This window comes from Diorhabda sublineata, chromosome X, assembly GCF_026230105.1.
Source record: "Diorhabda sublineata isolate icDioSubl1.1 chromosome X, icDioSubl1.1, whole genome shotgun sequence".
In the NCBI taxonomy this organism is placed as follows: Eukaryota; Metazoa; Arthropoda; class Insecta; order Coleoptera; family Chrysomelidae; genus Diorhabda; species Diorhabda sublineata.
Genome location: NC_079485.1, coordinates 13,965,212 through 13,991,596, shown reverse-complemented (window position 1 = coordinate 13,991,596; position 26,385 = coordinate 13,965,212). Strand labels below are relative to the sequence as shown.

Genomic DNA, 26,385 nt, shown 5'->3' with positions numbered 1-26,385 from the left:
TTAACCATTTTTGTAACCAAAAGGGAATTTCAAAGCAAAAACCATAAAGGAATAATTACAATTCCAAAGTATCTTTATAAATAATAATGGTAGTCATTATTCGACTGAATTATGAAGAGTTGTAAAGAGGGCGATACCACATACTTATCTTCTTCTTTGATAACATGTTCAATACAGTTTTTCCAAAGCTCTTGGCGGTCTAGAAGTTTCTTAACGAGTTTTACAACCACTTTACCCAGTTCTGGAGACTGACTACATTTTCGTAATTCTGATTGTACGTTTGCCCCCATATTAACTCTATAGGGTTAAATATGCACTAGTAAGGATGTAGTCTGAAAAGAGTTTGGCCCAGTTTTTTGCACAGCTTGTTAATATAATAAATTTCCTCTAACTTTACACCTTTAATAAAAGTAAGCAATTTTTTGTTTGTTGGACCTTACAATCGCTGACAGAAATAGGAATATCTTTTTGAGAAATAAATGCTAAAATTTCTTACTACTATTATTTGGTATCTTAAGGATTACCGATTGTGGTGGTTTGGTAAAAGCTGTTCATTGAATCCCTTTTCGAATAATTCTGTTGTCATATCTTCATGATAATCAACTGCACAGTTTTTCCATTTATACAGCAATTTTTAATTTTGTCCTTCAACCTAAGCTTTAAGAATGTAGCCTTACTGATGTTAATTAATCCAAACTATTTAAAATAAAGTAATTCCATTCAATTTTTCAGTGGGAAGTTATTGGTGATTTCAAGATGGTGTGTTTTTTGACAGGAATGCAAACACTCCTGTTATTTATGCCTGTGGGATAATGGAAATGATGCCGCTCTATACCGATAAAAACATTGGCCTGCACGTACTGAGCACGAAGTAGGAAAATCGAATGTTAAACGGAAAGCAATTGTCGATCTCAAAACCAAAATTGCATATTAAATTTGTAAAAGCTCATGAGTCTGAAATATTTGAAAAATTTTTTTCCAAAGCTCTCAGAGGCGAAAATTGAAGCTAGAATTTTTGTTGGCCCTCGAATGTAAAAAAATATTAATTGTGTTATTTTTGTAGAGTTCCTCAGCATTAAAAAGTAAAAAGCCTGGATCTGTTTTAAGGTAGTAGTTGATGGTTTTCTTGGAAACCATAGAACTGAAAAGTACGAAGAGCTGATCACTGACATGATCACGAATTTGGGATTCTCTAGATAAATTTGAAGATAATATGGTAGCTTAATCGGAAAAACAAGCTTCCATCAAGACATAGTGGAATTTGAGAAATCAAAAGCATGATGGGAGACTAGATTTGGGGGTTAACAAGATAGACTTCTACCGAACATCTCTTTGTGGATTTTTTTGTACTTCCAATGATTTTCTACTCATAAAAACAAATTTAGAAGTTTTTTTTGTTCTAATTCTTATTTCTAGGTATAAAAGCAATATAACGCGTGCGCAAAAATATTGTAAATCGGTATTATTAAATAACAAATCTCGAAATTTCCTTATCGCTTTGAAGAATCTCTGAATTTCGTTCCTATATCGAGGCAAATTGTACATTTCTAATTATTTAAATGTCATTTTCTGGACATTGGAATAAATAATATTGAGTGAGCAAAAAAATCGTGTTTAAATTATAACAAATCGTTAAAACCTTGTTTATAATGTGTTACTCACATTTAACGCGATTTTATTACCCCATTATATTTTTATAACGAGGAAGGAGGGAAAAAAACGATCATTTACGAATGAATAATTTTGTCAGTCACTACTTAGAGGTCTTTTTTTTGTACTCAATTACGGATCGTAAATTTGCCATGTTTATAGCTACAAATTTGATTTTATATTTTAATATCGGAGACGGTTTCAACTTTACGACTTATTTTCCGCGAAATAAATATTTTGTACTCTCCCGAAACGATTGATATAAAACTAAATTAGACTAGAAACCGCAAGGTTGAACAAAAATTTTATTCTCACGAATAAAATCTCCAACTACTGGTTATTTTTCTATTTTACGAGATTTTCTAATCACTTAATCTCTTTTCTTGAATCCTTGAGACACATACAAAGATTGCTAGTTAAGTGTTTGACAAATTCCGATTGAGGTACTTCCAAAACACGTGTGAACGCTATTGGATTAGTAGTCTACAGGCCACTACAAGTGCAGTTGCAGTTTTCCTCAAACTTTTTTTGTTCAAGGAACACCTAGGAAAAGGAAGATTTTTAAAGGTATACACCACAAACAAAAAAAAAACATTTTTAAGTAATATTAATCAACGTTTATTTATTAATCATTGAAATAATATTATTAATCAACTAAAGTTTGAATAAGATAGAAGACGTTGTCGAAAGAGGCAAAAGAAGAAGTAAAAGATGAAGATAAAGATGAATTCAATCAAAACTTGATTAAGGTGTGCGAGGACGTCACAAGACATGAAACATTAATAATTACACTGGTCGACAAAAAACGTTTCTATGTTACATTTATAGAACCATATTCATTCGTAAATTATTTAATATTTATTGAAAAAATAATTTTTAAATCGTGTATATTAACAATATTTATAGTTCACATCTAATAAACATGCTAAAAAATCACTTAAAATATCATTTTGATCTACTTTTTCCTTGTATGAGAGGTTGCACTTTCTCTTATTAAAAACCAACAGTAATCACTTATCATTGCCGAATCCCATCGTACTTGATACCAAATTTCCATTTTCCTAATATCTTGGTGACAGTGACATCACTGACAGCCCCCAAATTTTCGAGAAAAACTGTCAGATGGGAATGGAGGAAATGAATTTTCAATGACACTCGAGCACCAACGAATTTTTAGGCATCTACAAGTTTATCAACTAACTGTTGGTATTTTGGATCCATATTGTTGCCCAAACATCCCATCACTACATCCCATCACTAACAACTGCCTTCCACGCTCTAAGTTCCTGCCTGTTGAGGTTTTTTGCAATATTGTCGTTGACGAACAATTTTCTTATTTGTGGCCCAATAAAAATACTTTCCTTTAATTTGGCATCACTCAACTAGGGAAAAACTTCTCTAAGGTATTTGAATCCATCGCTCTCTTTAATCACACCCAAAAGATTAACATTTTAGGTTTTGATATTGAAATAAAGGGTGGTGCGTTATTTATGGCCACGAGTTTAACTTATGGTGAAGCCGTTTTTCTTCTTCTTCCTCTTTTAATAGAATATCAGGTCCTGTTCAATCCTATACGTTTTGCCTTCTTCCTGGATCTTCCTGAGAATTTGAAATCGTACCACCTCTTTGGTGGTCTGCCTACAGGTCTGTGTGCGTTCGGTCTCCGAGTTTTAGCCCATCTGTCTTTTGGCATTCTTTCTACGTGACCCTCCAGAATATTTTTCGTGCCATCTCACCACATCCTGTACGCTCAATTCTTCTTTTATGTCATCACTCCTTACTAGGTCCCTGAGGGTGACTCCCTTGATGGTTCGCAGTATTTTCATCTCTGTGGTTCTCGTTATTCTTTTTGTTGTTGATGTCTCGGCTCTAGTTTTTGAGGTCTCACAACGTTTTATAGATTCTGGTCTTGCTCTATGAGTTCATCGCTTTGTTTGTCCACACTATATCTCTCAGACAGCCGCTGAATTTTGATGCTTTCATCGCTTGTGTTCGTGCCTCTTCTGTCAGGTTTCTTTCACTAGATATATTCACTCCCAGGTAATTGAATCTTGATACCTGCTGTATTATTCCGCTATCGACTGCCAATTTGCATCTAATAGGATTTTTTGATATTATCATTGATTGTGTCTTGTTAAATGATTAAATTTTTTGACAGAAATTCTCATTTTATATAGTAGACGTTGTGAGTCTTCATTTTCTGCTACGGCAATACCATCGTCTGCATAAAACAATACCTTTAGGGAGCGGTGACCCATTCTGTATCCTGCATTGACTTTGTTGACATCCTTGATAATTTGATCCAATATGATGTTGAATAGGGTTGGGATAAGACTGTCTCCTTGCCGAACACTAACAGATTCGTTGGATGGATCGAGTAGTCCGGCTCTGTTGCCGGTCCCAATCCCGGACAAAGGAAGAGGCTAGCAACCTGCCTTTTAGAAAATCCACACTGCTCAAAGAACCGATACTTTGGCCTTGGTGGAGCCCTGATATTAGAAAATAGATCAGAACAGCTAACAATAGACAATGGGCTGAAATTCAAGATGAATATATACATTATGTATATATTCATCTTGATTTAGGACCTTTAAAATTGAGTATGAGTTTACCCTCACTAGAGACTTTATGTAATTTAATTTAAAAAACTAATATTCAAGAAATAAGATTGACGTGTTTAGCATATTTACGAATCCGTTCTCCTTTTAAGTAAACGTACAAAATTCTTGCATCAAATATTTTAATAATATCAATTCGCTTTTTTTATTCGATAAAACCGGTTCTGTTCATACGTAGATGGCCGATTTAAGATTCTGCAACGTTCCATCGTAAAAGCCCCATAAAAACCGATCTAGTATAACGCATCCTAATGACTAAGTTATATTACCCAGGATGCATTGTGCAAGGGAGCTTGCAATATTTTCATGGGTTATAATTCATTTGAGCAAAAAAACGGCCATTAAAAAGTATAGTGTTCGAGCCGACGTTTTTAGTAATAAAATATGCAGTAACTGCTTTAAATGGTTTAAAAGTAAGTATATACCACTAAAGTGTAAGAGTAGCAATCAAAGAAACTTTGAGGATGTTCGCGCACTTTAAGAGAACTCTTGCTCTAATGTAATAAATTATATGGGTTGTCAGGAATAAGGAATCCTTACAGTGTGATCTATAACAAAGTACAGCGATTCACTATAAGATTAAAAATAACAAAAGTATGTTACATCCATTATAAACAGACCAAGAAGTTTTTTTTTATAATTATATTAGACCTTTATATCTCCTAGGACTTACAAGCAGCTATAACAACTTATTTAACAGGTTTGACCTTAAATAAGTTTAGATTCTTTCTTCACATTTCAATATGTTCACTGGGTGACTTAGATCTCGCAGCGTTAGGTTTAAAGGTCTTAAAGGTCAGTTGGCAGTGTCTATTTTGGTACCATGCAGCAACATACTTACATCCTTGAGCTGCTTCAAGTAAATTTTGTTTGTATCTCGTTTTCAGCATTGGGAAGCATCGTATAAAGTCAGTTTATATTTCACGTAGTGTGCAAGCAAATTTGATGTAATGTCATGTGATGTGATGCAATTCTAACTGAAACTAAACAACCTCCTTTAATCGTTCGCAGACGATACCTTGCCAATAAGCGCATAATTTCTTCACTTCACTTATTAAAAAACGTACATCACAATTATGCAATCTTAAGCACAGCACGATGATTCTTTGACGAATAGTCAGCAAATTCTTGATAAGGAGTTTTAGCCAAAGGTATATTTTTCTACAAATCAGGTGTCAAGTAAGCACAAGTTTTAGCTATGGTTGCATAAGTAGCTTTAGCGAAAATTCCCAATGTACCAGTTAAACCTCTAGCTGAGGTAAAACAATCTTCAATACCAGCCATTTGAAGATGTTTTTTACAGAAAATATTTACTTTACGTGGACTAAAGGAGATGCTGGTATTAAATGGAATAAAATTGCTGATCAATTCGCAAAAGAAGCAGTTGAAGAAATTTTACAACACCAAAAACATACAACCCATTCTTAAAAAAGAGCTGAATAATAACTGGTATACACAATGTAAAAAATATATCCAGAGCTGAACTAACCACTTCACTTTTAGGCCAGTAAATAGAGCAATTTTTTTCCCAAAAGTTCAACTTGATTGTTCCTGCGATTTTTTTTGATTTATGGTCGTCACAGTGTGCTGAATCATGGACCTATTTTTTGTAAAATTTTGTGCCCTTTCTGAATCTAAAATTTTTTTTTATAAAACAATGATTTTCTGAAATATTCTGAAATTACCTCAAAAAACAATTTTGACGCATATTTTGGGGGAGTTGCACCCCCCTTAGGGGGTGATAAGATTCTTCATAAGTGATGTGCACGTTACGACCCACAATTTGGAAAAAAAATATCGAAGGAGCAATTTAGCAGTTCCTAGCCCTTTTTACTAGCCTATTTGTTAAATAAATAACTACCTCAAAACATCTCCCACATATTAAAATATAGTGTCAGTAAAAAATATTCTAATAAGGTATAATAAGCTAATACTAACTATCTACTACCCTTAAAAACCCATAATATTTCTCATAAAGCAGTGATAATATTTATAAAACGATGTTGCTTGGGAAGCTATAAACTGATAGGCATGCAACAATCAAATTGTAAAATGATACAAAGTGAAACGATTTCAGTAGATACGGTAAACACAAAGGGTCCACTTGAAACTTAGGATTAACAATCAGTTTAGCATCGATTTTCCAAACCGATAATCTGATAGGATGATAGAAAAATGAAACACCGTCTACCATTGTTCACTAGAGTCAAAGTGAAAATTTATAACATACAGACACGATCGTAATATTTACCAACAGGTCCTTGATGTGGGTCGAAAGAGCCCATGTTAACAGAGACAAGTTTGGGGTTTTCAGTATCCAATAAAATTCATTTCCGTGTGAATCAATCCCGATTTTATGTGACATTAATATATACATTGTTGATTTAACAAATTAAAAACGAAGCTCGATTGAATGTTAATTTCGTATAGTAGAAACCGATTCAGAGAACTGGGTGAAAATTTCAGGAACGAACAAAAATTGAAAGATCGAAAAAAGGTTCGTCCAATGGAATGAAAAAATATAATTCACCCTCAATTTTTGATAAAAAACGTTGGTTTGTCTATATGATATTCACTGTCGCCTACAAATCCTCAGATGGAGAAGGAGAATAAAAAAGTTCTTTTCTCCAATAATAGCTCACTTCAGACTATCCAACACCTATAAACTAAAAATCCTAGGTTAAAACATGAATCTAGAGTCTTCTATAGCTAATGATGAATAGTGGTTTCAAAGAATAGAAAAAAAATGTCTATTTGCAATGTTTGTTGAATAATTATACACAAAAAACACATTAATATTTGATTTATTGCCCATACGGCTTTAATCAAACGTTCAGCAAGAGTTTCGTGCACTTAGATACGAGAACTTCGCCACGGATCTGAATAAATAGTAATTTGCCGGTGCAATGTCCGGAATAAATGTTGGATGGGATAAAAATTCAATACCACCAACTTCTTCAATCTTATTTTGTAGTATGTGGTTTAGCATTATCTTGTTGTAGAATAACCTGATTTAGATTGACTAAATCTGGATTTTTCTCCAATAAAACCTCATCAGCTGACCACTATATACCTCGGCATTGATGATTAGACCATCTGGAAAGATTTCGAAGTAAATTAAACTATTCTAATTCCACCAGATACAATAGGCGAGAAAAATAGGAGTGGATAGTGAACCCAGTGCATACTGGTACTATTAAATAGATTTTAAGGGAAAAGTAACTTATATTACTTCATAGAATTAGTCGTGTAACTGCCATTGTCAAATCCATATGAAGTACCAGCTTTCAAAAGATACTTGGCACGTTAGATACGTCAAATTTATGAAAATAAAAAATTTATCACCTCACAGCTGATTATAACAAAATTTACCATAAAATATTTTTGCAATTATGTTGTTTGACAAATTTTATGGGGTATATGCGCAGTCAGATGCACTAAAGTTGTCAATTTCCTGCAAATCCTTTATTTACTAATACATCATTTAAAATGTTATGTGACTGACACACAGATGGCGCTATTGTCAAATCCTTATAACGTTTAGAAAGCACCAACTTTTGAAAAACAATGTGTCAAATTCCATGACATTTCGATTAGTCAGAAAAAAATTACAGGCATTTAAGTGAAGCTACTTCTGTTATTTTCAAAACAATAAATTTATCATTGCTTCTTGATAAAAAAAATACTGTATAACCTGAGTAATTGTTTTAAAACTGATATTTAGACTCTCCTTCATCGAAAGGAATTATTTGTTATTGGTTTGATGAATTTAAACGTAGTCGTACAGATACCGATGATGGTGAACTTTCTGGTCTTCCAGAAAACATCAAAACTAGGATCTATCACTCAACTCCGAACTCAAAACGATCATCTTCTGAGTGGACTGCAGCCGATGAACCTCGTCCAAAGGCACAACAGTCAGCTGGAAAGGTTATGGCTACAGTATAGCTCACCGGTAAGAAATTCAGCTTAAATGAAGAAGTAATTGCCGAAACTGAAGCCTATTTTGAGGCAAAAGACAAATCCTTCTACAAGTACGGCATCGAGAAGTTAGAGAAGCTCTCGAAGGAGATTACAGTGATGAATAAAATCGATTTTTGGCAAAAAAATTGTGTTTTTGCTAATCATATGACTTATTGAGTGATGTAGTTATTCAAACATAATTCTTCAAGCCTCTACATATCAGGAAATCATCAAGAAACATGTCTCTCTCATGTATCTGAGCGGAATATCTAAAAACATAAATTTCATACAATTAGTCACACTACTTATTGAGTGATTTTTTATCTGTCAATCTGTATTATAATTAACCAAACTCGAAAAGATCATAATTTAATCAAAATTGAACATGTTGCAATTTAAAAATAAATAATAAAGCAGTACCTCACTCAATGAGGACGAATGACGGACAATTAGCTTAAAAAAGAATCACGAAAAAATTTTATAAAGTAATATAAGAATTATTAGTACTTATCTCAATTGTTTTTCATATGCCAACAATATAAAACAAACTTATATTGATCCACAATTGTGAAGCCGGTCCTTATTATACTATTAAACGAAACGCGCTACCCACATGAATCAATGAAAATTGATGCGTTAATTCCTGACTGGCTCAACATCATCTTAACCCACTGATCGAGTGACAAGCTCTTGAAACAGGGGTCTTTGGCATTCTCGGTCCTGGGGCGGCCTTGCCCATTGAAAGCAACATCAATTTAATTCAAAATACGAGTTAATAAGTTAATAGAATTATGCTCAAAGAGCTATAGGTCACTTAGAAGAAAATTCCTAAAACAAAATTTCCTTACAACATTTAATTTTTTAAACATTCTATTCCTTCAATGGGCCAGTTAAATAAATTGATCTCGCCTATTACATTGTCAGAAAATGTATTAATTATTCTATATTATTAAAATTCATTAATTCACAATAATCTTCTTTATAATTTAATTTAATTTAAATTTTTCAAAATTAATAACGTCTCGAGAATATAAATTAACAGCAAAAGGTAACAACAGTTTTGGAAATCCGCCATTGATAAGCTTCATTGTTCATTAATGCTTTTTATTGTTTCTTCATTATTTTCGTTAAAACTTATAGAATTTAAGTGCAAAATAAAGGTTTCTAAGTAAAATTAATACTAAACAATTAATATATACAGAAGTCGGTAGAATTCTCGAAAAATCGACTTAAGCCTGGCAACACTATAATCAGGATAATCTTATGGTACTAGAGGATACGGGAGTACCTCAATGTTAATTTTGCAGAATGGATAAGTAGACAAGGATTGGTTGAGTGACACTCTGTGATTTCTTCCTGTTGGGAATTCTCAAGGATGGCGTTTTTGGCAAGAAGACCACGCACCTCCGAACTGCAATTGGAGAAGCATTTGAACCAGCTCTTGGACAGCTTGACCTGCCTCTCTGTTGAGAAACGTTGCCGTGATTACATTGATCAAAATGAGAATCAATTTGAATACTCACCCCTTTTGCATCCCTCTAGTAATTTCTTTTATTAAATTTATTTTGACCCAGCATTTTTTTCTGTTGATGTATAATCTGTATAATACATCTCCAAAACAATGATTCCAGAATTGATGTAGTTCGGTGTTCCTGAGCCATGTCTCTCTGTTGAGTAAATCTTGCAAATACTGCTCTAGAGGATTATCTTGGATAGTATTTGCCGTAATAGTATTGGTGAAACAGAATCAGGTCAACTCTGTATCGACTATAAGTCGAACTACTCTCTTATGTATTGAGTCAAGCATCTTCAGGCTCCAAGCTGTTGCAAATATATAGGCTCCAAGCTTTTGTGAAGCTATTTCAGCTAATTCGACGATGATATGTTATGTTCAGACAGGACCAAATCATGAGCTACAGGCTGGGTTTTTGCTACATTAAACTCAATCAAATTGCTATTGTCAGTGTAGCTATAGAGCGGGTTTGCATTTTGGTGAAGTAGATCGTTGATGTAAAGAAGAGTAAGTGACAAGATGCATCCCTGGGGAAAACCAGCATAGACCTTAAATCTTTCTGAAATGTGACCATCGATAGCGAATGGATGTATCTTATGCATCAAATAACAATATTCAGAAATCAAATTGCTATTGTAGAAACGACGGAAATTCAATCAATGATTGTTCATAGTTATTTTGAGTTTACATCTTCATGAGTGGACCTTAGACAATGCTGCTTAACTTATTTATTTCTTAAAAAATTCGATATACGGAGTTATTACAAATATGTAATAAATATAAGAGAGAAAGTGGATAATTGTTTTCACAATAAAATTACCATTCATATTATTAGTATTGTTCTAAATTTTGTAGGTTGCTGTAGAGCGGAGTATCAACTACATATATATCATTCAATTACATAATAATTTTTTTCTTATCGATACTAATCAATTATCTGAATCTGAATACTTTCGAGAAAAATTTATTTCTCATAGTGTAACAACGATTTCACCGCAATCTAATCGAATTTGTGTGTGAATTTCTTTGATAATTAATTTTCCGTAATATAAAAATGTTTTGTATATTTTTGATTATATGAAGACGAAGAATCAATATGATGATTTTTTGGTAATTTTATACTTTCGCGGTCCCTTCGTTTTTTGACTCTAGAAAATCGAAAAATCATCGGATTTCGATGATTTTTTTTCAATTTTCGTTTTTGAAGCAAATTTATGAAAAAAATTATGAGAATGAGAAAAAATGAAACTTTACTGGTTTCAGGGCTTCAAATGTTCATGAAAATGCACTCATTCACATATAATTGTTCATAACTTTTTTCCAAATTATAAAATGAAGTTTTTAATATATTTTTTTCATAATCTACACAAAAAAACGAACAAATTGGAAAGAAAATTTACACAAAAATTTTGATTTACCATGTTTTTACAATTGAAAATAATAAGAATTTCTCTTAAAATTTACCTCACATATAATCGTTTGTACTTTTTATTTATTTTTTCCAAAATAAATTTCTTTGTGCAAATTAGAAAAAAATATATGCGTTTGATGATTTGTAAAAAAGTTAAGAACGATTATATCTCAAGAAGTGTATTTATGACCACATTGAAATTCATAAAACCATATAAAATCTTCAAGTGAGATAATTCGCATATTTTTTTCATAAATTCGTCATAAAAACGAAGATTTAAAAAAAATTCATCAAAATAGGATGATTTTTCGATTTTCTAGAACGAAAGCGAAAGTATATTTTTTTTAATCTCGAAAAAGGTCTAGAAGTAAAAATTAAAAAAAATTGAGTCTATTTGACCATAATTCAATTGAAAAACTTTCATTCCAGACTTGATGCAAATGATAATAGAGTGAGTAGATAACGTGAAAATATTGCTGTAATATACAAAAGAGTCTTCGTTTCTGAGTTACAGGTATTCAAAGTTGTGAAAAACTTATATCTAAAGTATATTTTCTATATTAAACATTCGAACATTATGAATTTTTAATGGATGGTGTGTTTGACGGCATAAATAATTCTAAACTACTATCTGAAAACCAGGAGCGACTCATGCTCAGTGGTTAACAATCCGTATCTTTTACAGGGTACAATCTAAAGATAGCAAAAATGAATTTTTCAATCAATTTTTTATTGGTTACTCTTTATTTAACTTGATAAGATTCATGGTTTATTTATTAATTTATTGAAAATACTTAACGGAGGTGTTAAAACACAGTAAAACATTTATAATTGAACTGTAGAAAAATTTGGTTAGCCTAGAACTTTTTGTATAATAATCGCCGTTCATATTTTTTCCTTTTCAAGATAGTCAATAAAAATTATCCCTTGCGTATCCCAAGAAACCGACGCCAACAACTTGCCTGCAGATGGAATGGTCTTCGCCTTCTTTGCAGCTGGTTCTCACTTTTTAGTCCATTGTTTTAATTGTTGTTTTGATTCGGGCGTGAAGTGATGTGAAACATTGCCATAAACTCAATGATCAATTGCCGCTTTGTGGATTTTCTTCTGCATTTCTGGAGTCGTCACCTCATTTGGTCGACCACTGAGTTGCTGATCATCCTATTTCGTACGATCTCGTCTAAACTTTGCTACCATTATTTTACTCTTGATAACGAAGGAACAGTCTCACCCAGAGTAGAATGTAGTTCAGGATTTATATTATTATAAATAATATTACAATATTATATATAAGGCTTTTCAAATAAAAGTATTGTATTACATAAGGATGATCAAATTAACTAAAAACGTTCACTATTGATGGCTACCTTCTTCAAACTTGACAGAATGCTGTATAGATTATATACTTTCTGATATAGTGGTATTTTTCAAGCAACTACCACCATTTCTAGGTCAGACCAAGTCTCATTTTTCCAGTATCCTCCAAAGGATGAAGTGACACCATTTATATTTGATTCAGTAGTTATTTCCATGCTTGCCTATCTTGTTTAATCTTTTCGACATGGTGCAGTCTCATATTTATTGAGGGTTTTGTTTGGTCTACCCATCTAGTTGGAGATCTGCCTCTAGAGCGTTTCCCTTTTACTTTCCCTTCTGTGATTTCCTGATCTTCTAGATATATGTCCCAGGTACTGCAGATCATTCAGTTTATTCTGGTTAGTAGCCTTATAGGTGGACCAATTTCTTGTAATACTGATACGTTGGTTCGATGTTCTGTCCATGATACTCGTAAGATTAATCCATAAACCCACATTTCGAAAGCCTCTATTCGGTTTTTATCTGCTTTGTTGCAGTTTGGGAAGATAAAGGCATCAACTAGACGGAGTTTCGTTGTTTTCATGATAGATTTGTCTTTTGTGTTTGTGGAGAATTTTTGTCTTGTCTATCTACTATCATTATTTTTCGCAGATAACAGTCTGGTCATAATTTCTGTTATTGCTAGTATGGTTGCCGCTATGGTCAGTGTGTCGTCGACGTGGCGCAGGTTCTTGATCCTCTTTTCGCCAACTGATATTCCGTCTTACCACTCATCTACAACACCTCTCATGACGTATTCGCTATAAACGTTAATTAATTAAAGTCATCCAACAGGCATAGACATCATCTATCCAACTATTTGTTTGTCATTTGAATAGTATCTCATCTGGATTTCTTCTCATAGTCGGATCAATGAAAAAGAAACTGCCTATGACACTTCTTTGATCATTATTCGGCTTGCGAATGACCAACAGTGATATTGTTCAATCAACCACCGCCATCTTTAGGTCAGGTACTTCTAAGACCATCCCCTTAGTATACTTTCTTGATTGTAGTGCATTACTTCCAAAAATAACCAGAAGTACAAATAATAAAATAAGGCTTTAAATAACGCCGGGGAGAATTGTGTAAAGTGTTTTTTTGCGTCAAGAAAACTTACCGAATTATTTCTCAGGTAGGATTTGAATTAGTTGATCGTCCACCATACGCGCCAGATTTTGTTGTAAATTATTGGTTTGAAGATTGGGAAATTGTGTTAACCTTGAATATTTCATTGTATGCAGTGTGTCCCACGACGAGTTAAAACTATGAAAATCATGAAAATTTGGGTTTTCGTATACGATCTTTTTTCAAAGATGGCCGACTTCCGGTTCTACTGACTGTAACTTTGTTATTTTAAATAGAACACCCTGTATTTTAATACATTTTTGAAAACGTAAAATTTAAGTATCCTTTTGTCTAAAAACTTTTTTTGAAAAATTCATACTCTGAGTTATTAATTTTTTTGTAAAAAATTTGACCATTGCAGACCCTTGTAAATTATTTTTTACGTGGATACCCTTGAAAATGGTTTCTATTCGATTGCTTTTAGCAAGGTCGGACGTATTTGAATTTATGTTGAAAAATTTTTCATTTTATACAGGGTGTGTATAAAAAGTGTTCAAAGTTTAACTTCATAAATATCAAACCACCTGGTTTTTCCTATTTTAATGCATTCAGGGGTAAAACACAAGACAAATTAATATGCACTTTCCTATACCTATACCATATCGTTATGCAGATATTAAATATTTCCTGTAAATTTTTAGACATGCAATAAAATTTAGACCACACTTGCATCTCTAAAAATTTACAGAAAATATTCAATATCTGGATCAAGATTCAAGTAAACATGAATTTGCTTTAAGTTCACTCCCGAATGCATTAAAATAGAAAAAACCGGGTGGTTCTGTTTAAAAAAATAAAGAAATTTGATATTTATGAAGTTAAACATTGAACACTTTTTATACAACTCCTGCATAAAATAAAAAATTTTTTCCACATAGTTTCAAATACGTCTAACTTTGCTAAAAGCAACCCAACAGAAACCGTTTTCATATCTTCGTATCCTCGTAAAAAATAACTAATAAAGGTCCGCAAGGGTCAAATTTTTTATAAAGTATGTATTTTTCGAAAAAAGTTTGCTAAAATTTCAGGTAAATTTCAAAAATGTGTTAATATACAAGGTGTTCTATTTAAAACAACAAAGTTACAGTCCATTATCAAAAATATCGTATCCGAAAACACAAACATAGAAATATTCATCATTCCACTATAAGTATTTTGCCACATATAGAGATAGTTTTAACTCGTGGTGGGACACCCTGGTCAGGGTAGGAGCAAATTGATTAGCCTTCGTATTGTTCACCAATGTGAAATTCTCTATTAATATAACAAAAAAATGTTTACTTGTTAAAATTTCTTAGATTTCACATAACATTTTCACATTTCAAAAGCGTTAATAATATGATTTATATAGAGAAATAAATTTTTACTTTATTTGCACTTATTGTTAATTAAATGGAATTCCAAATAATAACCTTATATATTTTTACGAAATTCTAAATATTTCGTAATGAGAAGCTTGATATCTTAACACGCTAGCATTCCACAATCCAGTAAATCCAACCCTGGAATTATAGTGTGGCAATTACGATAAAAAGATGAAAATATAAAAAGTTTGTTTTGTGTCTATTATCAATTTCAGGATGAAATACTACGAGAGAAAATTGATATTGAAGATGACGAAATTATTGTCACATATTCTAATTTCAATTAGCATTATTGGGAAAATTTGAGGCTCTAATAATCACTTCCATTTGACTGAGAATACTGTTTCGGAACGAAAGTTATGAAGCAGTAACACCGAATAATTTAGGAACTTATCTAGTTTATAGTGGAAAACAAAAGTTTGAACATAAGAGATGGGACGGGAGAATGAAAATCTTATCTTTTATGCTTTGCATCTTATCTTTATGTAAAATTATACAATACGAGCTCAGATATTCCTTCATATATACTAAGATAAAATGCTGTTTGTTTCTGAAGTACGGGGTGTTGAAGTTGGTCACTATCCTGTATAAATCATTATATCATTGTGAAAATATACGACGTTTCATAAAAAATAAACTCAATTGTAGGGAAACATATTTTAATGCACTAGTGTGTAAAAAAATTACCATTAAGCTTCTGTACTTGCTAGTAGAAAAAATATTGTATGCAATTGGAGTGTAAGGGAATTTTTTCGACGAATGTGATTATCGCATTTGCCTGTGGCTCATGGCAACCAAAAAAATAATAGTGGGATGGAACCCATTGGCGTAAAAAATACTACCAGTACCATAGCGAATTTTCTCAGAAAAAGCGAAAAAAAAATGAAAAGAAATCGCATGCGAACATTTTCATTTGTACAATTTTTATTTATCTATCAAAATTTCATTAATCACAAGAAAAATGTGAGATTTCATATGACATTCATAAGTAATTAGAGTAATTTTTGGACGGGAGAATTTTCGATTGAAAATTAGGATGGTTTTTCGATATTAACTCAAAACGAGACTAAAAAATAAATATTTCAAAACAAAAAAATTACAGTGTATTTGGGACTTAGAAAGGTAAGTTCTTATCAAATTTCGTAAAAAAATGCTTTTTGGAAAAGGAAAAATAGAAAACCAAAAACTTGGTTATATCAATTTTTCACATAAATTGTGAGGTTATGTTAAAAAAGTTTAAATAAAAAAATTGTAGATCGTTTTATTACCTATAACTTTACTATTTACATTTTTAGTATAGGATTTTTAGTTTTGTCGGAAATCGAATTAAACCGTTTTTTCACTCTTAAAAACCCACCCTCTTCCTCTTGATGACCTCAGATCACCCATAAATTATTTCTCCTTTCATTTTTATCATTTTTTCCAATAGGTTTCATCCAACTATTTTTTTTCACTTTTTTTCATTTTCAAAGGCCTCTACTTTGGTCTAATAGTTTCCGAAACTTTGTAAACACTTGCCATGGCATGGCATAAGTTTTTGTATGCCCTTTTCATAGAAGGTTGCCGCCAGGGCTTTCAACCATACGGTTGAAGTTGAAGTATTAACCACCAAGGAAAGGTTATAGGTACAAGAAGAGATGGAACGTCGCCAGCAGTTGTACGGCAAAGTTCCTGTAGGAGTTTGTTGTTATGTTCGAAATACGGATCGGGGGAAAAAACAATACCTTTGGATAGTATTCCTCGGCACTTAATCATTAATTGTTTTTGACTCGAAGGAATCAATCATCAAAATTCCTTTTCTGTCCCAAAAATGGTGCACGTGATTTTTGGAAGTGTTGTCAAGATTGTCTTAACTCTTGTTGGAGGACGAATTGATTGCCATTTAGTTTCTGGGGTATCGTTAGATATCGAAGCTTCGTTCCCCGTGACAATTCACGTGCAATAACTCTCTTTTTGTTGATAAAAGATTAGATATATTGAACATATCTAAGGTTTTCTTCCAATTCCATTCATTTTTGGTCTTTAAAAGATATAATAGGCACACATAATCGTCGAGAGATTTGAATATTTCTTATCTATTTGCAAATACTTCGGGCTCGTTTCGAAAAGTTACCAAAAAGAATCTTGAAGCTGGATTGAAATCATTACCGGTAAAATGTATATTCAATACATACATTAGTAAATATAATTATATATATCATATATTGTCGAAAATTGAGTAAAAATATTTTTATTTTGAAAAATACAATCATTCCAATGCTTCTCTAGTTTCTCGATGCCGTGCTTGTAGAAGGATTTCAAAATAGGCTTCAGTTTCTGAATTTCTTACCGACGAGCGTTTTTTTGAGAAAATTATTCACTGGGGGCCAGATCTGTACTATAAGGTGGATGAAGAAGCAATTCGAAGTGTTTTTAACCATTTTTGCTATCGACTTATGAATCGGTGCATTGTCTTGGTGAAACTTCGGCCGTTTTACCTAGATTTTTGCATTTAAACGATTCAACAACTCTATGTAGCCTCAACTATTGATTGTATTTCCCTTTTGAAGATAGTTGATGAACAATATTTCTAAAATACTAGAGTCATAACCTCCCAGCTGACTGTTGTGCCCTTGGACGCTTCGGACGTGGTTCACCGACTGCAGTCCACTCAGATAATGATCGTATTGATTCCGGAGTGAAGTGATGGATCCATGTTTCATTCGTTATCACATATTTATGAACAAAATTTGATTTATTACGTGTAAATACTGGTGTGAATCATCAACACATTGTAGTTATTGATCGAATGGCACCTACTTTGAAAAAAGCTTTCTCATGGTCAAATGTTTATGCGTAATTGTAAATAAACTGCCTTCTGATATCTTTTTTGATGTTTTCTGGAGTAACTACCTCAAATGGACGACCAGAAGTTTAACCATCATCAGTGTCTGTACGACCACGTTTAAATTCAGCAAACTAATAACAAATGGTTCTTTTCGATGGAGTAGAGTCCGGACAACACTTTTAAAACCATTGCTGAGCATGTACAGTACTTTTTTCATCAAGAAGCAATGATAAATCCATTGTTTTGAAAATAACAGAAGTAGCTTTACTTAAATGTCTGTCACTTTTTTCTGACTAATCGGAATGTCATGAAATATTACAAATATTTTTTTGACAGTTGGTACTTCATAAACGTCATTTGGATTTGACAATTGCGGCGCCATCTGTGTGTCAGTCACACGACTGAGCATGTGCCTAAAACTTTTTGTTTTCATAAATTTGGCATATTCGACATGTCAAGTGACCCATTATTTTTGTCCGACAACTTTTTTCGTTAATTGCATACATATTGATTGTGGTAATAATTTTTTTTTGTATAAAATTGACAACTTCGTGATAGTTTGACAGACAATCGCTCCACTACCATAATGCGCCAAATCCGAAATTTATCAAATCCACCAAAATAACAGATAAAAAGAGCCTCAACGTTGTGGTGGTTATAAATAAAAAATTCTTGCTGGACTATTACTGATACGAGTGGAATACGCGATAAAAAATCGACGAGAAGAAAACAAACGGATTGAAATTAGTGGTACCAATAAAAAAATCATTGAAATTTTGGTGAATTGCATTAAGGAAATGAATCTGACTATTGCGGACGTTTGTGCACGTTTAATGGCACAGCTTTAGAAGTTGGACCTCGTACGCCCAAACTTAACGACAATCCATTAAAATTTTGCAGTCGTAACAACTCCGAGGGACATAAAATTTTATTTCGGTTTATTTCTCACGTATCTCGATTTGGAATGTGTTTGTTGTGGTCAGTAACGAATTCAGGAGTAGATACGAGTACTTATCTCGAGATGCTTCCTTAATTGAATCACTAAAACTATGATACCATCGATTGCCTATAAAACTATTTATTACCGGACGGGCACACACGTTTGATATTTTTTGCATTTTTTAATATAAAAACAGCCGAAAGAAGAAATTATATATATATAGGTGAGAGCTTATCCAACATTTGCACCAAAAACAAGGGTGGATACACATGAAAATTCGACCCCGGAAATTCCAAATAACCTCCTCAATGTTCTAATAGCATGGAATTAACTTAATCCTCTCGGAGTTATATAGTAGCACGTTTATGGAAAAACCAACAACCTTCCATACTATTTCATAACACTCCCTTTCATTCTGGACTAACACTATACCATTTTGGATCGAAGAGAAGTTCACTTTTACTATTTCAGCGAAGCTACGCTGCTCCTAGAGATTCGACACGTGCGATATCATTTTTTAAAATCAAATCACCAAGATATTCAACCAAAATAGTATTAAAAAGGATAATTCATAGGACCATTGATACTGGCATATTGGATGGTGTAGTACTGCTGTGAGCAAAAGAAAACGAACTGCTATAAATATAAATTGATGAAAATTGAAACACCTCAAAGGTAAACAGCAATTAGGAATTCTGTAATGATTCTAAAGGTACAACATTTATTTACCTTTGTGTGGTTATTTACGACGAGGAAGAGCATTTGGAACCGAGGTTGATGAAAGGAAGTAAACAGCAAAGAATATTAAATAAAACAAAAAAATTAAAAGATCTAAGAGAAAATTCCTCAAAGAACCAAAAAATGATGTACATAAAACAAGCAGTAACAAGAGGAAAAGGTAATTCAAAGAAATGATAGAGAGATATGAAGAAGATATAGAAAACAAAATAGAAATGAATGAAGAAGAAATGAGGACTAGAAAACCAATGGGAAAAAGTTATATGAGTGGATGATCAAGTTAAGGCGTAGAAAAAAGTGTCATTCGAAAATCGAAAATTTTGTGCTTGGATCTTTCGAAGAATTTGAGGCTATGTTGGCAGAAAACTATTTATTTTTAATTTAAAAATACTATTTTTGCTCTTCCGTATATTGATACTGAATTTGAATATCAAATATCCATTTTTAGCTTAAAATTTTTGATTTTTGGTATTAATTATTTTGCAAATTTCTGAAATTTTGTTGATTTAAAACGTTAGACTTTAATTCTTGGCCCCTGTATTACTATATGTTAAATGTATAGCTTCGGGGCTGATTCTTCTCTGGAAATTCTGGGCAAATACTTCCAATTCTAAAGCTCGGCTTGCACTTGCAGCATAGTCGTAAAATGTATAGTGCACTTTAATGGTTGTAACTTTTCTACCTGAAGTGGCATTCCCGAAACACGAAAAAAGGTTAAAGGAAGATTTTTTTCTACCAAAATTAATTCGATTTTGATAATGAATCAGAAAGTTTGATTTGAATTTCTCCCATTTTCAGATAACATTTATTGCAGTCCCTGTATCGTTGTCGTGCCCTCTTAACGTTCGTTCTCCATTATTGACCCATTGCGCCTACTCGATGCGTACGCAAAAGAATATTACATAGGCACGACTGACATTACAACCTCGCACCATTCGAATGGCTTTGACTTGCCTGAAATGTAAAACACATTAATCACTTCCTTGTATCTAGAGACATAACCGCTGGCATTTAACCAATAGAAATTTAGATAGTCGTAAAAGGTGGAGCCTACGCACGCCTCGCTATCGCTATTGGATAACTACAAACGGAAACTGGATTCAGAATAAAAAAATCGGAGGAAAACCTCTGCCTTCTTTTATAATGACCCTATTGTTGTACGTGCTTTTCTATAGGCAGACACAACAGTGGGACGGTTCAATTTTAGCCAAAATATTTTCATTGCTTTCATTGTTTAAATTATTTAATAATATATACGAGGGTCGTTCTTTTTATATTCGATGAAAAAAACGTACTCAAGATTTAAAAGTTTAAAATTATTCAGAATGATTCCTCTTCCTTCTAGCACACCAGAGCTCAGATCTACTAGAAGACTGCCAAAAGTTATTAGAAAGGTTCAAATATCCCTGGGAGATGATGCCACTGATGTATGCAATCCTCAAAGACGCTAGAGCGGATCTGGAAGAAGCTTCCAGGAGGATAGACGAAGGTAAATATAAAATAAATTCAATAAACATTTCTAATTATATAGAGTGACTCATTTATATTGAAAATTCTCGTGTGAAATCTTACACTTTGTGTAAACAATTATTTATTTATAATACTTTTCTGAAAACAACAACATAATTAATATATTCAGCAATCGTTGGTATTAATGAGTACCAATATTTATTGTATAATTGGAGGTTGAAGTAGACGTTTTTATTTTTTTGATGGAATGTCGCAAAGCTTGTTTTTTATGATACTTTGTATGGATTCTTCTACTACCTACTTTGGAAGAACTATCCTTCACGTCTTTTCAAAGTAAACAAACCAACGCCGCTTTCCAACCAAAATGGTCGCCGAAGTTGTTGTCCAACGCATTAGTTTCCAGTGTATTCTCCAAGATTTTCCAGTTTCAGGTATTCGGAGCAGCGTTGTTGGTATGGCACTCAACATCTTCAGTTGACCATATTTTTCAGATCTGTATATTTATGGTAAAGTAAACAGGGCTCGAATGTACATTCCTCATTGGTAATGGTAAAACTTCTAGAGATTTCCACATTGTCTAAACTCGAACGTATTAAATCATTTCTACGACATGTATCAAAGATCCCAGGAGATATTCTTCATCTGAAGCTTTGTTACTTTTTGTGCCGTTATTACCCTGAACTTTTTTGGTATACAGAGTGTTCCGGGACGCAAACAATTCGGGAAATGACATGAAAATAATGTTGTGACATTTCTCATACGACCCGAATTCTATGGAGGATATTTCGTTGAATTTGGCATAGTGTTCGAATATTCTGCCTTATAGCCTCACAATGGAGGTTTATTCTGTCAACTGGTGTTGCAAATTGCACCAATATTTTAATATATTCTCAAAAAAATGAATCGATTGTATTTAATGCACGACAACGTGGTGGACATGAAAATCGACCTCCCCGACTAATGCACCTTAGATGGTTTTTTTCGTCGTTTAGGAAATGGGGAGGGGCTCCATCATGCATCAACCACACGTATCTGCGAATTTTTGGAGAAATGTCACATAACGTGAGTGGGAAATCATTTGAGAGAAATTCCAAGTATCGCTGGTTAATCATTTTTGGTACAATTATGATGTATTATATTCACGTTGAAAATAAAATAAATTTGATTGTTATCATTTTTTGCGTTGTTTTCAGGTAAGTATAATAAAAATTATCGTTCATTACACGTACAAAAATTGACTTTTCCGTCTCCTCCCAATTGAATATCTTATATTGTGATAAAATGTGCTATGATTTTATGAAAATTCACTTACTTATGTTACTTTATATCCTCAAAAGAAAAAAGCCTCACAATATGGTTCAATGAGCGGATACCAATATTTCAATTTTTGGATTTTGTAAAGCAAAAGGGTTAATTGAAAAAAACCAAAAAGCAAGTTTTAAAAATAACTTCTTTGCTAATTATTGCAGATTAAGTTTCATTTTAAGCACTTTCCGATAGAGGGTGCTCTTTTTAATTGTTAATTTAAGTAGTTTTCGAACTCTAGGTTTTGTGTAACGTTCATAATAATGACATTTTAAATAACTGTTCAAAGCGTTAGACATTCGTGTTAAAAATATTTTAACACTGATATCAAAACGTTACTTTTAACACTTATAAAAAGCTTAAGGAAATTTTGGTGCCGGCTATTCGGATATATGGAATTTCGAACCCAATTAACAAGTAACCGATATAAAATCCGCGTTTCCAGTGTAAATGAGTCATACTGTATGTATATATATATATATATATATATATATATATATATATATGATAAAAATTGTAAAATTTGTATAAATGATTGATTAAAACAATAATTATTTAATATTCACAAAAACTGTGTTCTGTACTCTATTTTTTATTGGATTGACCAAGACATGGAGTTGAGTGTGCAAATATAGATCGTGAACTTTTTATCTCAAATAATACTACAAATTATCCCTCCCTGCATTTCTAGATTTTTTGTTCAGATAATTCAATCAGAATAGATGTTTCTGAAGTGCTGATTCTATGTCTAGTCCAGTGATCACAGCTCCTGACCCCCGAAAATTAGTTATGTCGCTGATTTTCTGGATTTAGATAGTTCTGAGGGGGTGCTCTATTGATACAGTAGAAACATCAAAATTTTGGCCGCTAAGCGATATATTTTTGTTTAAATTTTCTAATATCTGAATTTTGCAAATAACTCGGAATCTATGCTAAATTTCGAAAAAAGTGAGAGGATTAAAAATGTAGTTCAAGCAATTTCCTATCAAAAAGGTCTCTTGTAATTTTTCGCTAAGAGCTGTCATTTTCTTGTGAAATACGCTCAAACTTCGGGGTCGCATCTTACTAAAAAGTTTTCGCACCACAGGGAAATTACGTCCCCGGCTGAAGAAGAAACTGCTGTATCTCCTCAAAAACTTAATATTTCGGGACAAGAAAAAGTGAATTTTACTCGTTAGAGTCTCTACTTTTCAACTGCATCTGCAAAAAAATTCAGACTTGTGAAATTTTCTTGGAAAACAACACGAACGTGAATGTTTTTTGGTGGTTCCTGGGTGAGTTTTTAACGCGTGTTTCTGTGACTCTGCTACACCCAGCAGCGAACCCTTGCTTGAGGTCGTCAATAAGACGATTACCTTCAAAATGAGACCAATTATTTCTTTGAACTCACTCTGTGATGGAAAAAAACTTCTTTTACTAATGCTAGATTTTTCAGATTGTTAGATTGTCGAGCTTCAATTTCCTCCCGAATAAGTTCATAAAACCTTCGGTTTCCCATCAAAAATTTGAAAACTCGCCAAGAGCTCCAAAACGACAACTCTAAACCCTGATTAATTAACTTGTATTTTTGTTTCAAAGTCGATGAGAAATTGAGGTTTAAAGTAAAAATTGCCTGAAATTTGTCATTATGTTGTCAAAAACAACGTAATTAAGTTATATTTTGTACTAATTACCCCCCTTTGTCAAGATCCTGGATCCGCCCTTAAATACGGTTTCAAGTATTTTCATTATACCAAGTTTACTCATGTGTTTTTTGGATTTTTCAGCATCTGAATGATGGACTCTACTATGTTGAGCCATTATCTTAATAAACAAAGCTGATTTGAGTTTTTAGAGGCTCTCTTTCACAAAATTGATCAGCGAGTAGGAATTTTGGCTTTGCTTGAATACGGTTTCAAGTATTTTCATTGTACCAACTTTTCAATGTGTTATTTCGATTTTCAAACTTTTCAATGGCGAACTCTAGAATTAGAAAGCTTCCCCTTGATAATCAGACCAATTTTGACCCTGAAGAGTTTTTTATTCTTAGTATATTTGAATCCGGTTTCCGGTGTTCTTATTGTATGAAATCGACTAGATTGCAATTGATTTCTTATATTCGATTTTTAATATTTCCTCTATTTTTGATATTTTAAAAGAGGATTTCTGGTATTTTAGAGTTTTTTGTAGCTTCTTCAAAGTAATTTCTTACTCGGCATTTTTTTCCAGAAATTTACCTCTAAATTTCAAAGCTTTTTTGAGTTATCCGCAAAAAATGCACTGTTGAAAAAATCGAAATTTTGATAGGAAATTGCTTAAACTACATTTTTAATCCTCTTACTTTTTTCGAAATTCGACATAGATTCCGAGTTATTTGCAAAATTCGAAATTTTGAAAATTCCAACAAATATATATCGCTTAGCGGCCAAAAATTTTGATGTTAACTTTTACTATATCGATAGAGCACCCCCTCTGAACTATCTAAATCGAGAAAATCAGTGACGTAACTAATTTTCGTGGATTTTGGCTCTAATTGAGCTGTACTCACTGGAGTAATCTGCTTTCCGTTTTTTCTTATAACGACTAGATTTTGTACAATTTCACTCGACTATGATATTTTATGAAGAAAAACACGTTTCTTCACATTTCTCCAATACAAATTATATTTACGATATTTGTTTACGTTCACAGAGATATTTGAATGAGAATGAATAGTTGAATGAATTTTTAAAAACATCATAAAGGCATTTTGAAGTATGTTAAATTAGATAAGAAGATTAAGAACGTGGAATATTGTATTTCAGCCTTCAAACTTTCGTTTTTTTGATATCCTGCACACGTATGGTGTGTGGTGATGATAAGTTGCCCTGGGTACTTCTTTTTCTGCAGTTTGATCAGGGTGAACCGAATCAGTTCGTTTTAAATTTGACTGTAGGAACAGATTGTGAATTGTACACCAAAATCGTTTTTTGCCTTTCGTATTCTACGAATCGAATTCAAAGACGAAGTATCACACCATCAATGTGGAAATATGGAAGTTTAAAACATCCTCTTGTTTTCACCACAGTTGTTTTCAATTTCAATCGTAAAATTTTTTAGAAGGAGAAAGTTCGTGTTTGACTCTAGTTGATCAGCCAATGTTCTTGAAAGAGACCTTTTCCATACTTTCTTTCTTAGATGCAATTAAGCAATTGTTTAAAATACTTTCCACTTCATTCATACGCAAGTTACCTTAGAGATGGAAAAAAGGAAAGGGAGTAGCTCATCTGTGGAGGGTATACTTATTTGATATCTCAGATAAACGAATTTGAGATAATTCTCGTATTTTGCATACTCAACTTTCTTTAGTCGTCAAAATATTTCTGCGTTTCATAACAATACAAGGTGTTTAAAAAAAATGATAATCTAAGATCGAGAGAAAACTGAAAAATATTTGGGGGTCAATTAGTAAAAAAATCCCATCCGTATTCAAGATAAAGGGCGTTGAAGAAAAAAGCATTTTTTACGATTTTTTCGCAGCTACTGGCAACAATGTATTGAAATTTCATACGAATATGTTTTGGAGGAATTTCTTTTTACGTTTGACTCTCATAGAGAGCGCTAGTTGCACGGTTTTTACCAAGTAGTATTGTAAAAAACTTCATTCATTGGATGTATTAGCTTCTAAAACATATTTATATAAAATTTCAATACGATGTTGCCAGTAGTTGAGGCAAAATCGTAAAAAATGCTTTTTTCTTCAACGCCCTTTATCTTGAATACAGATGGCGTTACAAAATAAATTTTTTACTAAGAAACCTCAATTATTTTTCAGTTTTCTATCGATCCTAAAGACGAGATCATCTTTTTTTGCAACACCCTATATTAGAGTATATTTTACTATATCTGTAATTTGCTCTGTTGATCTAGGAGATTTTAGATAGATCGAAATGTACATCAGACATTTTGTAAAAACTATATTGCTAGGTACATCTGTTTTATTTTTTGAATATTTTATAAAAGAAATAAATTGATGTTGTTGTTTAGATTTGAACATATTTTGAATCTATTTTTCATTGAAAAATAATTATGTGTTTATTTCTTCCCAAACAAAAATAATTTGAAAAAAACGCTATTAAGCTAA

At 32.5% G+C, this 26,385-nt stretch overlaps 1 protein-coding gene across 5 annotated transcripts in view; it reads left to right on the top strand.

The window, feature by feature from the left end:
• The window catches only part of LOC130451776 (protein doublesex), a 152,492-nt gene that overhangs the window by 50,663 nt on the left and 75,444 nt on the right, over positions 1–26,385 (top strand). For all 5 annotated transcript variants that reach the window (XM_056791009.1, XM_056791012.1, XM_056791011.1 and 2 more), the window contains exon 2: positions 20,854–20,997. In XM_056791009.1, coding sequence (XP_056646987.1) covers positions 20,854–20,997 — 144 coding nt within the window. The remainder of the gene's footprint in view (positions 1–20,853; positions 20,998–26,385) is intronic.